At 36.5% G+C, this 18,357-nt stretch overlaps 1 protein-coding gene across 4 annotated transcripts in view; it reads right to left on the reverse strand.

Moving 5' to 3' along the window:
• LOC145988489 (uncharacterized) overlaps positions 1-18,357 on the reverse strand; it is an 80,809-nt gene that overhangs the window by 50,154 nt on the left and 12,298 nt on the right. For all 4 annotated transcript variants that reach the window (XM_083123344.1, XM_083123342.1, XM_083123343.1 and 1 more), the window contains exons 3-7: positions 17,509-17,651; positions 14,804-14,975; positions 12,461-12,895; positions 11,195-11,252; positions 9,025-9,127 (exon numbers count right to left, since the gene is read on the reverse strand). In XM_083123344.1, coding sequence (XP_082979470.1) covers positions 9,025-9,127; positions 11,195-11,252; positions 12,461-12,895; positions 14,804-14,975; positions 17,509-17,651 — 911 coding nt within the window. The remainder of the gene's footprint in view (positions 1-9,024; positions 9,128-11,194; positions 11,253-12,460; positions 12,896-14,803; positions 14,976-17,508; positions 17,652-18,357) is intronic.

Below are 18,357 nucleotides of genomic sequence, written 5' to 3' on the forward strand. Positions count from 1 at the left end.
TTAACAATAATTAGGGGCATGCATATTTCGTTTTTGAAGATAGAACGAGATGTGAAATAAACCATTGTAAGGTTCATTATCCATGTTTTTGAAAGGTGTGAGGTGCATTTCGTTATCATGTTTTGTCACGAAATAATGCAAAATAAACTCTTATTTTATTTATCGATGAGATATTTTCCGAGGTCTGAATTATCCTGCAAGTTATGCAAACCATGGAAAATAGATTAAATCTGATGTAAAAATCTTGTAATGGATTTTAAGGCAATCGATGACAGACCTGTATTTTAAGAATTAGGGGGAAATTATATGACTATCTCGATAACAACTCACGCACCAACGGAAGATAAACCTGAGGATGAAAAGGATGCCTATCATAATAAATTGGAGAGTGCCTACCACTCCTTCCCTTGATATGATATTAAAATAATCTTCGGAGATCTTAATGCAAAGGTAGGCCAGGAAACCTGGGCTAGACCAGTGGTTGGAATGCAAAGCCTGCACCATGAGAGTAATGATAATGAAATGGAACTCGTTGATTTCTCAAATAGGCATCAAATGATCATAGCAGGCACTTTCTTCCTCATAAAGATATACATAAAGCAACATGGAGAAGTCTGGATGGGGGATCAAGTAATCAGATAGACCATGTAATTTTAGATAGTCAACACAAATTAATGGGAGTTTGAGTTTGTGTTTTAAGTCCACTTTATGCACTGTAAGGCTAATTGGGACTGGACCTACAGTTTAAAGTGGGATCCGAACCACTTGTGCCTCCACCGGGTATCGAACCCGGGACCCCTTCAACACAAATTAACATTTTACATGTATGTGCTAATATGGAGACAGACCACTACCTGGTTATTGCTAAGATTAAGAACCAAATAACTTGTACAAAAGGAAGACAACAAAAGTGAAATTACAAGATATGACATTAATAAATTGAAGGAAAAAGATGGTAGGAAAAGATTGCTGACGGGCTGAGGAACTTGGAAAGGTGGTATGAATAGTAGAAGTAATGAGGGGTGGAGCAATATAAGAGACATAATAATAAAAGTAGCTGATGAGGAAATAGGGAAAATGAAGAAACAAAACCATATTAAATGGTTTGATGAGGAGTGTAAGGTGATAACCAGGCAGAAAAATTAAGCATATCAAAATATGATGCAAAGCTAGTTTACAAGAACAAAGTTAGAACTATATAGGGAATTGAGGAAGAAAGAAAAGAAATTACATAAAAGAAAGAAGAGGGAGTACGAGGAAAATAAAATGAGACAATGGAAGGATTTAATGAAAAACGAGAAAGTAGACGATTCTATAGAAATGTCAATGAAATGAGAGTAAGATTCCAAACAGGAGCATATATATACGTATATGTAAGGATAAGGATGGACGACTGCTAAGCAATGACCAGGATATTTTAACCAGATGGCAGGGACATTTTAATGAACTATTGAATGACCAGAACCAGAATGAGAATGAAAGGGAGCAAGAACAGAATCAGGAGAGGGAAGAAAATCAGAATGTCACAAACCACAAAATGAATGAACGGGAAAAAGACGGGCCTAGCCTTGAAGAAGTTAGGGGTGCCATTGCAACGCTGAACAACAACAGAGCACCAGAATCTGACAAAATAACAGCTGAGATGAAGAAACTTTATGGAAGGGATTTCATGGGAAGCATGCAAAAGCTACTAGATAGAATATGGAAGGATGAAGAAATCCCATCACAATGGAAGGAAGGTATCATATATCCCAATACATAATAAAGGAGATTGTCTACAAACAGGAAACTATAGAGGTATTAGCAAACACAGGATACAACATTTTTTCTAATATACTGTTCCAAAGACTTTCCCCATATGTAAATAAAATAAAAGTGACTACCAATGTGGCTTTAGAGAGGAAAAATCCACCTAAGATCACATACATACAATCGGACAAGAATTTGGAATAAACACATATGACCTTTACATAGACTTTAAATATGCATATGATACCATAAAAAGGAGAAGCTAATGGAAGCCATGAGGGAAATTGACACCCCACAGAAGCTAACAAACTTAGTAGAAGCGACCAGGGTGGATAAAAATTATGATATTTATTATTTAAATAGATCTTTTTAAATTAAAAAAAAAAAAACATGCTTAAAATTGCTCACGTGGTTTTTGGCACCTTACATATAGATAATAGTTTTTTATAGAAAGTCCTTTTCTAGTAAACGGGAATGGAGTTCCGTGGAATGGCATATGAACAGGTGCGGATGGACCTCGCTCAGAAATTCAGAAAACCAGACCCCACCAGGCTGGCTATTAAGAACCTGATCAACAAATTCAAGCGAACGGGTAGTGTTTTGGATAAAGAACGTCCTGATAAGTCAGCCGTAACACCATAAATTGTAAAAATGTACAGCAAGCGATCACACGTAGCCCCATTGCATCCACCAGGCGACTCTGTATCCATAATTCCAGCATCTACCAACTGTGGCTCATAGCACGGTGGATTGGGGCACACCAAGCTTCTTACTATGCACCAACAGGCCGGGGCACCACCCAATTTTGCAATCATTGTTCGTATCACCTAAACGAAGTTTTCACCGGTAGATGGATTAGTTGTGTCTTGCAACAGGGAGTTGCCCCCCCCCCCCACCTCGAATGGCCCCTCTTAGACTCTTTCATTTGAGGGTTTATCAAGTCTAAGGTGTACAAGGTGAAGATCCACAGCATAGCGCAGTTGAAACAACGCATTACGGCCATAGTTGCTGAGATTACACCCTCTATATTGGAGAAGGTGGATTGTTGACACATGTGCCTAGACTTGAGGGGTGGTCACATTGAGTTATAGGGTCATTCCATGCCAAACCATCTAATGGTGGTTGCATGACCACTTTAGAAAATTTTCATTTTTAGTACATAAGTTTGTACATGTTTCTAGATATCAAAACCAATGTTAAAAAAATATATTTTCCCCCTGGGGCAGCCATTTTTCCAACATGGCGCATGGCTTTCTTTGCTCATGAAGCAGTTTACAGAAACCTTAATATCTAAAAAAAACCATTACAGCTAGATACCTGAAACAAAATTCATTTTGTAGCTAATGAATAGAGGCATGCATATTTCGTTTTTGACGAAAACACGAAATGTGAAATAACACATTGTAATGTTAATATTTCATGTTTCTGAATGGTGTGAGGTACATTTCCCTACCCTGTTTTGTCACGAAATGATGTGAAATGAACTGCAAAGTGCGAAATTGACTCTTAAACACGAAATTTACAGTTTATATACAGATGCAACACTTTCTGAAGTCTGAAGTATCCTGTGAGTTATGCAATTCACGGAAAATTAATTAATTTTGCTGTACATATTTGAGAAGCAAAAATGGACCTGTTTATACAGGAATAAACTTAATATTCTGGTAATGATTTAATGTGTTATTGGAAGGAATATGTTTATTTTGTGTAACAGTGCAGTTTTGAAATTAAATTTGGATTATATTCATATTTTTATAACCAAAATGTCATTTTATATACCGCTTTTCACCGCTATAACAGCGAAATTTCATTTTATTTACCGCTTTTGAACCCGAAATTGACTCTGTTTTGATACCGAAATTTTGCTTTTTTATTTACCAAAAATATGTGCCTCTACTAATGAAGCATACTTTCTATGATATTCAAATACGTTTTGCTAAAAATTGCATCCTAAGTATGAAAATTATGGTGGAAATTTGGGAAACAATAGTTAAAAATTTAGATTTTTAAGCCCAATTTTCTTAATGAAGGGGTTTAGTCTAAGAAATGATTTTTTTCGTGTGTAGACCTACCTGCAGGGTGTCTGCAAATAAAGTATCAGTGCTCAGAAATGCAAACCTTTTTTACAGCATAAGCTCAGACATGGCCGTTCATTGAATTTTGACAGTTTTCGGGGTTAAATATCTCAGATGGGTCCTCTTGAAAAATTCTGAAATTTTGCATGAAGGAAGCCCTGCTAAATCACAGTAAAAATCTCAACTTTTAGATTCAACTCTTTTTGGTTAATATGAGGTAAGGTATGTGACCTAATTTCTGACGTTGCAAAGTAAAGTTAAGCTATATCCCATACTTAGAATAATGAAGTATTTTTTTTTTTTTTAAATTTGGGTTAAAAAAGCCCCAGAAAATATAGTAACATAAGGTTTTAATACTTGACTTACCAGAAATTAAAATTACAAGGTATGATAATTGAAAATCTGCGAAATCTCATTGCAAAAGGTTTGATTTATTAGGTATCCACATCCAGTTGGTATTATGGAATACTGGGCCAAAGGTAGGGGGTTATGACCCCCACCAATCCCTCCTTGGTCAAAGCTGGTAGAAGATATTATTTTTGGGTTTCCTTTATTTTCTACGTATTCTTTCCCCCTCAAGAAAAGGCATTCCTGGAAGTAGATAGGAGTCCTGCACAGGAGAAGATTCAGACACATGATTCCATATGATGAAAGGCAAGCCTGGATTTGATCTATGCATGGACAATCTCTGCTGTCATTCTTTTACCCAATGTGCCGTGAGTATTAGAATTGAAGAAAAGGATGGCACGTGTAACAATCCCTTGCGTGGCCAGTACAATCATATAATTGAAATTATAAGAAGAAAAATGTAAATTAGTGAAAACTAATGTTGAAAAGGTTTGATTGCTACTACCACTTGGTCAAGAAAAAATATATGAAGGGCCAGGGGGAAAAACGATGAATGTTCATTTGAGACGATTTGCCAGGAAATGAAAAACAAAGTATTTCTTTCCATAAGTACGTTAATATATGCCAAAATAATAATGCGTTTTTCAGGCACTTCTCATCGTTTCCCAACCAAGGCCGTTCTCATTCTTATAGTACAGCTTCTGAACTATCAGATGGCGTTGCGATCTCAAAATGGGCGAAAAATCGACATTCATCGTTTTTCCCCCTGGCCCTTCATATGTAATGAACTGAAGGTTTCTGATAATTTACTTAGGAACTTAGTGAAAGAACAAAGAACTCTGCCTGATTTGACAGAGAATGAATAGGGAACTGGAGCTGACAAAACCAACTGGTCATGGGTACCTAATAAATCAAACCTTTTGCAATGAGATTTTGCAGATTTTCAATTGTCATTTCAATTTCTAGTAAGTCAAGTATTAAAACCTTATGTTACTATATTTTCTTAAGCTTTTTTAGCCCAAATTTAAAAAAGAAAAAGAAATGACTTCATTATTCTAAGTATGGGATGTAGCTTAACCTTACTTTGCAGTCAGAAATTAGGTCACATACGTTACTTCATATTGACCAAAACGAGTTGAATCTAAAAGTTTGAGATTTTTACTGTGAGTTAGGTTCATGCAGGGCTTCCTTCATGCAAAATTTCAGAATTTTTCAAGAAGACCCATCTGAGATACTTAACCTCGAAAACTGTCAAAATTCAATGAACGGCCATGCTTGAGCTAATGCTGTAAAAAAGGTTTGCATTTCTAAGCACTGATACTTTATTTGCAGACACCCTGCAGGTAGGTCTACACACGAAAAAAAATTGAATCCTTAGACTAAACCCCTTCATTAAAAAAATCAGACTTAAAAATCTAAATTTTTAACTATTATTTCCCAAATTTCCACCATAATTTTCGTAGTTAGGATGCAATTTTTAGCAAAACATACTTAAATATCATAGAAAGTATGCTTCATTAGCTACAAAATGAATCTTGTTTCAGGTATCTAGCTCTAGAGGTTTTTTAGTTTGGTTTGAGTTGGTGTTTTAAGTCCACTTTATGCACGGTAAGGCTAATCGGGACTGGACGTACAGTTTAAACTGGGATCCGAACCACTTGTGACTCCACCGGGTATCGAACCCGGGACCCCTTGATTACAAGGCAATGACGCTACCACTGCGACATAGGGGAGGCCCCTAATGGTTTTTTAGATATTAAGGTTTCTGTAAACTGCTACATGATCAAAAAAAGCCATGCGCCATATTGGAAAAATGGCTGCCCCAGGAGAACTAAAGACAATATTTTTTTTTGAACATTGGTTTTGATATCTAGAAACATGTACAAACTTATGTACTATAAATGATTTTTTTCTAAAATGGTCACGCAACAATTATTTTAAAATTGGTTGATTTGACATGGAATGACCATATACTGATTTTGTGTCCTACTGTGATATATATTTCAGTACATAATGTATTTTGTACAATAAATCCTGTTCATGCCAAAATGTATAGTGACTTTAGAATCACCCTGTATATCGAATGTCAGATAACATGGTGTATAAAAAGATGACATTACGAATATGGATGGGAGGAAAAAGTAGGAAGACCACCTTTAAGGTGGGCTGATTCAGTAGAAGAGGATCTGAGTTTACTGGGAATTAGGAGCTGGAGAAGGAAGGCTGCAAATATTATTCTGTAATTATGAGTAATTCGCACAAACACAAGATATGAGTGTGAATAGATATGGATGGCGGAATATTAAGAAGGAGGCCAGGGTCTGTGATGGACTGTAGTGCCAGGTAAGAAGAAGTAAATCTATGAGAAGCAAAAATGTACTTCTTTATGCAGGAATAACCTTGATAGTGGAACGATTTTCAGGGAACCAAGCTGGAAAAACAAAATGTGGGAAAATGTAAAATCGAGAAAAATTGTATAACAATTCAATTCGCTACGTTGGGACCATCAATACTGAATGTATAATGTGAGAAAATGGAAACGTAAAATCAAGGTTTCAGTGCTATTCCAAGCAAAATATAAATTTTGTGTAATAAGTATAATTATATCAAATTTAGGTTTGTATTCACCACTTTAACACCGAAATGCATTTTATATACTCCCTTTGATCACAAAATATGCCCTTAGCATCTTTGCCTTGTAATCAAGAGGTCCCAGGTTCGATACTCGGTGGAGGCACATAGTGGTTCAGACCCCACTTTAAACTGTAGGTCCAGTCCTGATTAGCCTTACTGTGCATAAAGTGGACTTAAAACACCAAATCAATCAATCAAAACCAAAATATGCCCAGTTTTTGTACCAAAATCTTGATCTTTTATTCACCATAAATATGTGGCTTTAATAATAAAATAAAACATATATTGAAGGTAAAATGTATTATTACTTATCCAAACTCTATACTCACTAATAATAATTGTAATTTAAGACCTATAAACCATAAAAATGATTAATATTTCAATTAAACCTTGAAAAATACAGAAAAAAATTGTAATTTTTATATCAAGTGGAAAGCTTGGAAAGCCTTCTCTTTTTGCTTGCATTGTGGAATTATATCTCTCATAGTCTACGGTTGTTACAAGCATAAGAACACAGTTTTTTGTTCTGACGTTTCAGGAGAACACACCCTCCCTTCAGCAGACATTTCTTTCTTTCAAATAAATAAATGGAAAAAAAAATAAATGTCTGATGAAGGGAGCGTATGTTCTCCTGAAGCTTCACAACAAAAAACTGTGTTCTTATGCTTGTAACAACCGTAGACTACAAGAGAAATAATAAGATTGTTATGTTGATTTGGTTTATTTTACTTCGCATTTATGCCACTTTTGGCTAATTGCGAAGATGAGGATGATATGATGAAAGTGATGAAGGGGGACACAAGGAATACCCATGCCCAGACTGGGATTCGAACCCGGGACCTCTGGAATAAGAGTTACTGAAATTATTACAGTTTCATTAACATACTCAACAAGCATTTCCATTGTAGGTCCATATATCAGTATCTGAAACAGTAAAATGTATATTTACATATAATTTTCTATTTGCATTCAAATATTTTTTAATTTTATCAGAAAAAAACGTTTCTATAAGAAAACATATACGAGGTGTGGCTAGAAAAAAACCGGACTGTTGCTACAAAATCTTTTATTGGTTATTTTGTACAATACGAACATTATCATCTTCAAAGTACTCCCCTGAACTATCGATACACTGCTCCATACGAGTCTTCCATTGCTGGAAGCAGTGCTGGAAATCATTTTCTGAAACCATGTTCATGACCTCCGTCGATTTTGTTTTCACAGATTCTACGGTCGTAAATCTGGTTCCTTTCAGTGCTAATTTGACCTTTGGGAATAAAAAAAAAGTCACACGGAGCTAGATCAGGCGAATAGTGTGGATGTTCTAACATTGGGATCCCATGCTTGGTCAAAAAAGCCTTGACTGACAATGCCGTGTGGGCAGGAGCATTGTCCTGATGAAGAATCCATGACTTGCTTTTCCACAAATCAGGTCGTCGTCTTCTTAGTAGCTCACAAAGGGTCGTCAGCACCGTAATGTAATAATTTTGGTTGTTTTGCAATAGCTCGAATACTCAAGCGACGATCTTTTCGAATCAATTCACCGACATTTGCAATGTTTGATTCAGTTTTTGACGTTCAAGGCCGTCCAGGACGCGAGTCGTCCGCGATCACTTCTCGTCCCTCTTTAAACCTTTGAAACCACTGAAACACTTGCATGCGTGATAAATACTCATCTCCGTACACTTCCATCAACAAACCTTCAAAGTTTCTGTGGCGGATTTTTCGAATTTCATAAGAGACATCAAATTAATATGCTGTTCCACTTTCACACTTAACATTTTTCCGACGGAGCACAGATGTACTATTCACTTTGTCTACAAACTACAGTGGAACTGATCGCCGCACACCCTGGGCAATCACACAGTCGATAGGCAGGATATCACGTTATACACTCATGCACTGCTTGACCTTGAGGCACTTGCCGTTTGTCGACAGCAACATCAATCCGGTTTTTTTCTAGCCACACCTCGTATCTATATGTATCATAAAAAAAAACAAGCTTTCTTTTAAAAATCTGATTTAAATTTAAAACTTTTAAAATAAAAATTAAGATTTTTATCCACCCTGAATATATAGCAGTAGCAATTAACTTAGCTTTGCTTAGTTTGTTGTGTGATTACGAACAAAAAGCATTCTATTGAGAAGAATATTTTAAGAACTTGGCAACACTACATCAACAACTAAAGAAGCGATATTACAATACAAAGCAACTTACAGAAAGATCTAAACTTTCGTTGGAGTGCTCGTCATCTGAGTGGGACCGCCTCTTGCCAGGAGTTCCAACTTTCGAAGGAGTCTGGTTTCCCTTTCGCTTCTGGCTAAATATTAACAAATAAATTACACTAGTTATGGCCGCATTACATCTCACAAAAAAATTGTACAAATAGGCATCATTCAATCGATCACTCCATAACAGCTTATCGGTACAATTGTTAATAACTTAACAAATCATTCATTTTTACAAATACAGTAGACTATAGTTAGGCTTACCCTACGTCCAGGATTAGCCCAGACAGTCCTGTTTTTTTAGTGCTGTCCGGGATTGCAAAATGTCCGGGGATTTAAGAATCTGAACATGAAAACAGCTACCAGTATTGAATATTGACAACCAGAATTTATTATTTTCTTTCTTCGAGAAATCGAATTCTGAACGGTTCAGTTTCCGTACTTCCGTGAGCATCTTGGTTGTCTTGCAAGCGTGTAAAGTTTTTGATAATTATAACTATTTACAAGGGCTTTGCATTTGGCAATGAGCAAATGAAAGTGTGTATTTAACGTTAACCTGCAGCAGGAATGCAAATTCTTGAAACTGTGTAACAACAGTGACAGTGAACGTGTGCAATGTACACTCTGTAATGGAGTATTTTCTCTTGCACATAAAGGAAGAGGTGATATTGAAGACCACATGAAAACAGTTAATCGTAGGAGTGCTATTAATGCTACTGGTTCAAAAAACATAAGAGACTTTAGAAAATAATGTTGATATTTTTCTTGTACAATTTATAGATTAATGTTCCAATAAAATGTTAAGGCTTTTAAGTAATTTCAATTTATTTTTGTAAAAAAACCTAAAATTCAGCAGTAACAAGTTGATCGCAAATATGTCCTGGGTTGGACCCAAAAAAATATGGTAAGCCTAACTATAGTTGAATTCAAAACTTCTCGTTCCATTAGTGAAGCTCTGAATAAGTTGTTCCATTTGCTCTTATTTCTATAAATCAGCCACAGTTATACGAGGGCAAGTCATTAAATGACAGGAATTTTATTCTTAAGTTCATGGAGATTTATGCACAACAAAAATTTGTATTTTGTGACTCAGAATGGTTCCATAGCAACACACCATAAAGGTGTCTTGACGATTGAGCAGTACATGCCTGCACAGTAGCTCATACAACATGACCGCTTAACTGTTGACTTGGACCGTAGAAGAGCAATGAAGTGTAATTCGTTCTTTGTGGTCAGAGGGAGTGAACCTTCTGAAATCTACAGTAGAAAGAAGGTTCAGTACGGAGACAATTGTTTAAGTCAGGGAAGAGTGTATGAATGAGTGGAAATATCACTTTTTTTTTTTTTAATGGAAGACTAAATGTTAATGATGAACACCGGAATGGGAGGCCAGTTTGCATGGCAACTCAGGAAGTGAAACAGCAGATCCGTTAATTTAGTACACTCTCCCCTGACCAAACAATTGTCTCGATACTGAACCTTCATTCTGTTGTATATTTCAGAAGGTTTCACTCCCCCTGACCACAAAAAACGAATAACGCCTCATTGCTCTTGGACAGTGCAAGTCCACATTGGAGCGGCCATGTTGTGCAAGTACTGCGGAGGTGCATACTGCTCAATCGTCACAACACCTTCATGGCATGTTGCTAAGGTAAAATTTTGAGTCCCGAAATACCTATTCTCGTTGTGTATACATCTCCATTAAGTAGAATAAAATTCCTGTTATTTAATGAATTACCCTCGTACCATGTACAAGTAGTCAGCAGCATTTAATGTGCATCCAAGATCCACGAGTGAAGAAAAAATTCAATGAAATATTAAATTTAGTAAGTTACATTTAGTGCAAATAACAATCACCTTAAAAATATGCACAGGTATATAATTAAAAAGAGTCACAAACATGTAAAATACTTATTTCTCTTGTAGTCTACGGTTGTACAAGCATAAAAACAGTCTTTTGTTGTGACATTTCAGGAGAACATACGATCAAATCTTTAAACAAACTAAAAATAAATGTCTGATGAAGGGAACATGTGTTCTCCTGAAACATCACAACAAAAAACTGTTTTTATGCTTGTAACAACTGTAGACTACAAGAGAAATAATTCTACAATGCGTACATACAAGAACAAATGTAAACTTCTTGGCACGTAACTTACCCCTTCCTCTTCGATGATGATGATGATGCACTACAATTTAGGAACATATCAGATTTTTCTGAAAAAGAAATTAGGGTACAATCAAAACTGATATCACACTTTTATTGCACACTGATATTAACCAGAAATCTTGAAATGTATTTATCATTAATGAACTGATGGATGCCGTTCACATATTGGGTAAAAGAAATTAGTCAGATGTATAAATACTAGTACGTTTTCAAAAAGTATCAATGCTGATTTTTTTCGATCTATTGTTACTAAAACTTCACTCTATGCAGAAAACTTATGACACTAATTATAATTTACAGTAAGTTTGCAACACACAGATACAAATGTCAAAGAAAAATGTTCTACTGACTATTTTGACTAAAGTAAATATTGGAATGTACATCGACACCAAAACAAGTGGCTGTTTTCATAGTGAATTAAAATATAAGGTAAAAGTAGGGATAGGACAGATTAATCGGTACTCTATTGGTATTGACTGATGTAGGCATATCTATAAATCCGATCAGACATATCCATAAATATCTTATAATTTAGTGCAAAAATTCTGCCATTTTGTTATGACTTTTATGGATAATTTTCATGCCCTGTTTTTTTTAAAAAGTAAACATCTAAATATGCAACTTCTTTTTCACTGCAGTCAACTCGAAACACACATTTATTAAGAAGGTCAATGAACCATTCACGTTCTTCAAGGACCATTTGGAATTTTATATCGGAACTTTTATCAGTATTGGCTGAAATTTCATATCAGCCCATCCCTAGGTAAAAGACTGTGCCAGTGCCATTAACCCTGCATTGCTCACGCACTGTCTCTGGTTCCTGGTGTGTGTTTTATCAATTATTGTTTTATCAACACTGTCTAGCTGAGTTTCTAACCTTCCTCTTTTACACCACTATTTTGTTTTCAGTGTTAGTCAGCTCGAAAGTGTGGGGGGGGGGGGTGTTCCTTGAAGGCCCATGCAGCCTGAGTTCAAGCGCGACTATAGGCATATCTAGTTTTTACTGAAAATCTGGTCTTCTGTTTCGTGCCAGACTAACGAAGAGTGCCTTATTATAGTTTTATAACATTTCATTTTTATAGTTTTATAGAATCTCAATGGTTGAAAGAAAAGATTTAATCGTAATAATTAAGGGTTTGTCATTAAGACCTCTAATTGGACATCTCTTAAGAACCTGGTCTCTGGCACCGTGCGTGACCATCAACATAATTTTTTTCACATGACCCACGAAGGGTTAAACAAGGAAAAAACTTACCGCTTGCATCAGACTTGTCACAACCCAAGGAGGTTTGCACAGATATGTCATCTAGCTTCACGGGAGTGTTCAAGTCAGTCTGCATCTGATGAGCACTGCCGTACAGAACATTGTCGGGCAAAGGGCCATTTTCTTTATCTGCTTCTTGAAGACTCGCACATTCCACTTCCTTGTCCACACCAGCAGCAGCCACTTCCTTCCCAACCTCCGTTATCCTGTCCAAAACGCTGGACTGGCACAGCAAGTTTTCGATGCACTCCACTGCTATTTCTCTGTGAGGCATCTCGTCCAAAGTCTCTTGGCTTGCAACGTGCGACGTTGACGGCTCTTCTTGGCCACTCTCGGCCGTCGTCTGAGTAGACTGGCTGCTTCTTTCTTCTTGGCTGAAGCCTGGTAGACTCTCCAGAGGGGTACCTCCAATTCTTTGCACAGTCACTAACAAAGTAAAAGTACTTCCAATTAGGCACAGAATAAAAAAAAATGTGCTCATGAGACTGACATCAAAAGATAATGTTTTTTGGCTTGAAAAGGTCTATTGGGTAATTGGCCCAACTCGGAATGAGGATGAAATGGTGACTGGGATGTGCAAAGGAATGCCCAGACCAGGACTTGAGAACTGGAACCCATAAATTCTAAAGGGTTCTATTGGGTTCCCTAACAGGACTGGAACCTTTTTCTACTCGCAACATACAAAAATATCTAACTTTCTTTCATCAAGACTAACTCCATATGCTAATGAAATTATAGGTGATTATAAATGTGGATTTAAACGTAACAGATGAACTGTAGATCAAATTTTTCATATCAGACAGACACTTGAGACAAAGTGGGAATATAATCAAAATGTCCGTCAGCTATTCATTGATTTTAGAAAAGTATAGGATTCAATTAAAAGATGAATTATGTAATATATTAGTAGAGTTTGGAATACCTAAGAAGCTTGTTAATATGATAAAACTATGCAAGAGTGAAACAGAAAGTAAGTAAGGTTCATGGCGGTATTAATGTGTCTGACAAATTTACAACTCATAATGGTTTAAAACAAGGAGATGCATTATTTTCATTGCTCTTTCATTTTGCATTAGATTGATTGATTGATTTGGTGTTTTAAGTTCACTTTATGCACAGTAAGGCTAATCGGAACTGGACCTACAGTTTAAAGTGAGATCCGAACCACTTGTGCCTCCACCGGGTATCAAACCCGGGACCCCTTGATTACCAGGCGACAACAAATTTTGATTTAGAATATGCTGTTAAGAAAGTAAAAGAAACTAATGGAGCACTAAAATTGAAGAGTGGGACTACGTTGTTAGCATATGCAGATGATGCATACTTACTAGGGGATGACAAATACAATTAAAAATAATGCTAAAGTATATTTCAAAGCAGCTAAAGAGATAGGTTTGGAAGTTAGCAAAGACAAAACTAAATACAATAGTGTCTCATTTATCTGACCTTCGCTTATCCAACATAGCACCAGAAAAAAAAATCATCAATCGGCAACAATAACTGCAAGTTGTGAGCACGAGCGGTCTATTTTTAGTTTCTCCCGACTCTACATCGTAGCGTTAATTTCTTCTGTATTGTTGTAAAACATGATTACTGTATTAGGTTCGTAATGTGTAAAATTATAACATTAGTTAGCTTTTTCTTAACACCTCCCTATTATCCGACATTTTCGCTTACCCAATGTTCTGCCGGACCGTTTATGTCGGATAAGCGAGACTCTACTGTATATGCTTACAGGCAAAAACAAAGTGTTAAGTAATAATCAAAATCTAATTATTGATAAGAACTTTGAACCAGATTCCAAATTCAAGTACTTAGGAGTAATACTAACAAATGAAAATGATATTAAAGAGGAAATAAAAAGGAGGCTTAATTCAGGAAATGCATGTCTTCTCTTCATAAACCTTTGTCTTCTCCTTTAATATCTAAGAAACTAAAAGTTAAAATATACAAAACAGTAATTTTGCCTGTAATATTATATGGATGCAAAACTTGGTCCCTTGCCTTAAAAGAGGAACATATATTAACAGTACTGTATTTGAAAATAAAACCCTTAGAAAAATATTTGGTCCTAAAAGGGGATGAGGAGACAGGTGAATGGACAAGGTTACATAATTTAGAATTGCATAATTTGTATTCATGTCCAGATATTATTAGAATGATTAATTCAAGGAGACTTAGGTGGGTAGGCCATGAGGCATGAATGGGAGAAGAAAGAAAGAGTCATAGAATTCTTGTTGGAAAGCCTGATGGTAAGAGACCAGTAGGAAGGCCAAGATGAAGATGGAGATTTAAATTTAAATAAATCCACCTTGGTTATGACAATTCACTTACCAGAGGCCACCTCCTCGTTTTGGTCCGATCTTATTGTGAGCTTCTGCTCCTGATTCTGCCTGTGACTCAACACATGCTTCTTTGCCTTGCGTTCGCAGCGCAACTTCTGCTTCTGGTGATTTGAGCCTGCCAGGAAGTCCCCCAAGGAACTTATCCTGCTCTGAGGAACGGCCTGGAAGACACAAACAACAATTCTCAACGAGGAATGCAACTGCAGTGCTCACAATAAGGTAATGATATTTGGAGTAATTTGACTCCCACGGTGTAATATTTGTGCATCAGATCATGTTTTGTGGAGTCAGAATTCATGTGGTACTGTTAATAAACAAAATCATGCAGAGAAATTTAAATGGATATTGTACTTTAATTCCATTCCTCCCAAAGCAATTTTTCTTTTCGGTTTTTATTTCTGTACACTAAAAGGTACAAAAATATTTATTTATGTGTTTAATTTGTGATATGGAATGTCTTCTTGTTATTACTGTAGCAGTAAACACAGATAGGCATTTTTTCATCACATGCCACTAAAATACACCTGCAGCAGCACTCTTCTTAAGCAGATCTTTCCTTGATGGTGTGTATTTGGTACTGAATATCAGGACGATCAAAGCTGTGATTCTTTTGCTCTGAGTAAGCAGTCAATTAATATTTATATTATTGTTTCTTTTAACAATTTGACAGGGATGGGCTGATATGAAATTTTGGCCGATACCGATAAAGTATAGATATAAAATTTACCGATAATGATAACCGATCCGATATAAAATTAGAAATGGTCCTTGAAGAACCTGAAATTTTCATTGATCTCCTTAATAAATGTGTGTTTCAAGGTGAATGCAGTGCAAAAGAAGTTGCCTAGTTAGACATTTACTTTTTTAGAAAGTAGGGCATGGAGATTATCCATAAAAATTTCCACAAAATGGCAGAATTTTGCACTAAATTATAAGATAGTTATTGATATATCGGATCAGTAAAATAAGAGGTAATTTTACCGATATGCATATATTGGCCAACACTGAAAGAGTACCAATTAAACCGTCCCATCCCATTTGACAAAAACAAGCGAACGTAGGGAAACACCACCGCAAGATGGCAAGTAACTCTGCTGAACTGAAAATATGCAACTTATTTTTCTTGAACAAACTATCTGCACTTAAGAAACGGACATGGATTAAACGGCTCAAAGATAAGAATGCTCATTAAAAAAAAACAGTGCTTAGACCTTAGTATGCGCAATTCAACATAATTGTAAAAAGCAGATGTTACATGATATCCCAGGTATGATTTTTTGTGCATCAAAGTCAGAAATTATGCACAAATGCACATTAGTATTGTAACGTGTATTTAATGCATATTACAATTTTGGGTGTTGGCTCTGAAGGAAGTAAAGGAAATTAAACTTGCCAGTTACTCAGCACTGGGAGTTGAGATTAGAAATCTTCCTCCACGTGTGAAGGTTGGCAGTGGCTTAGCGTAACACCCAAAGGCAAAGCCTTGGTTATGATATGAACATAGTGTCAATCATCTGCTGTCAATAGTGTAGTGTCAGTTATCTAGTGTAAATCATCTGCTGTAATCCAAGTGATACCACCATATGTCAATCATATTATGTCAGCACTCTAGATGTGACAAACATCCTGTGCAGATGTACCTAGAAGGTTATGCATCTAGCACGAACGTGCCTGGCAAGGCCTTCCTCATAGAAATAGGACTGTCTGCCACCAAAACAGGAAAGAGCAAACTTCTGATTGACAGGCTGAGTAATTAGGCCAGGTCAACAATAAATTAAAAATACGGAAGATTTGAGAATTAAGTGGGTCGTGTGTCTCAAAACGCTACCAGAGCTGTTACAGTGTTGCAAGTCTCAAGGTAAGGTTATAAATTAAGTTCAGTGTTGGAGACACAGATGCTCCCTTTTTATACAGCATAACTAATTTGATTGGGTTAGATAGAACATAGCTTAGGATTAGGATATTAACAACATAATACTGACTAGTTACATGTTAATAAAACTATATTGTTCCATGGTGGTTGCGGTAAACGCGGTTTAAAATTACTTACGTGAAATTTAAAAGATTTCGTAATTCCGCGTTGCACAATTTAATGGTTCAATCCTATTAATTTCGAAGATCCACTGTCTTCATTCACAAAAGGGTACGGCGTTTGAAGCGGAGATGGTACCGCGTCAGTACATTGTACGCGGTACCATCTCTGCTTCAAACGCCGTACCCTTTTGTGAATGAAGACAGTGGATCTTCGAAATTAATAGGATTGAACCATTAAATTGTGCAACGCGGAATTACGAAATCTTTTAAATTTCACGTAAGTAATATATTGTTCCAGATTGCGAGTACCTCTGAACAATTGCCCTCAAGAAATGTCTCTCACTAAAAGAGTGGCATTTCAACAGACATTAATAGACTGCAGAAAAGCACCAGTAACATGTAAACTAAAACAAAACAATCTAAAACACTTGTTAACACTTCCCAACCACGTTCAAACTGGACACCAGCTATCTGGATACTGAAGCACTGATGCATACAGCACTAGTCAACACCCTGTACAAGCACCACAAAATAACAAGAAAACAAAAATGTTATTATCACTACCTACACACACACACGCACACTAGGAAATGATGCAACCACATTCGGTTTGACAGCCTCATTCAAATAACATTTCCAAGACTGAAGAAAAGGTCTTACCCTCGTAGGCATTGTGATGCTGACGTTCACCCGGGGATCAGTCTGGCAAGCATCTATCAGGTACTTCAGCTTCTCTACCAGGTTCCCACATTGCTTCACCTGGGCAGCAGAGATGTCTGGAAGATTCCTCAGTCGGTGTTGGACTAACAGAACAACAAAAAAGCATGACTACTCACTCTCACAAATTTCTAACATTTTCGATTAATTTCCTTGTCCCCAATGTGGAATTCTGACTACTGTCTGCGTAACGAGCCCTTAGTTTACATGCTTAAAAAATTCTGCTCCGTGGGACAAAAAATAGTTGAATAACCATCATGGGAAAGCTTCAAGTATCTAATTTTTAACACACATTATCTGAAAATTATTATCATTCTATTTTCTGTTCAGCTGCAGTTCTTGGATTTCTCGTGTAACTTATCCGGCAGTCAAATCACATACCCACTACCATTTGAACAATATTGAGGGTTTTAAATTATTATTATTATTTATATATTTCTTGATTGTCACACGGAAGGCCCGGCCGGGTGATCTAAGGTTCGAAGTTTTCTGGCCTTGTCTCCACAAAGTGGCTCTGGGGCTCACTCAGCCTAAAACCAATGGGTACCTGGGGACATCTTTGGGGGGTTAAAGTGGCCAGAGCATGGTGCTGATCACATTACCTCCAAAATGGCTTAGGTCAAGAACGTGTGGGGCACTACCCCCACATACCATAAATGTACCTCAATGGCACATGGAACTTTACCTTACCTAGTTTCTTATTATTAGAGCCCGGAAGTTTGGCAAAATGCCTCTTTTTATCTACTGCATATATTGATAAATTTTTTCCGGATATACATTTTTTATGTTGTT

The sequence above is a fragment of the Lepisma saccharinum genome, chromosome 6 (assembly GCF_977018435.1).
Source record: "Lepisma saccharinum chromosome 6, izLepSacc3.1, whole genome shotgun sequence".
Classification (NCBI taxonomy): domain Eukaryota; kingdom Metazoa; phylum Arthropoda; class Insecta; order Zygentoma; family Lepismatidae; genus Lepisma; species Lepisma saccharinum.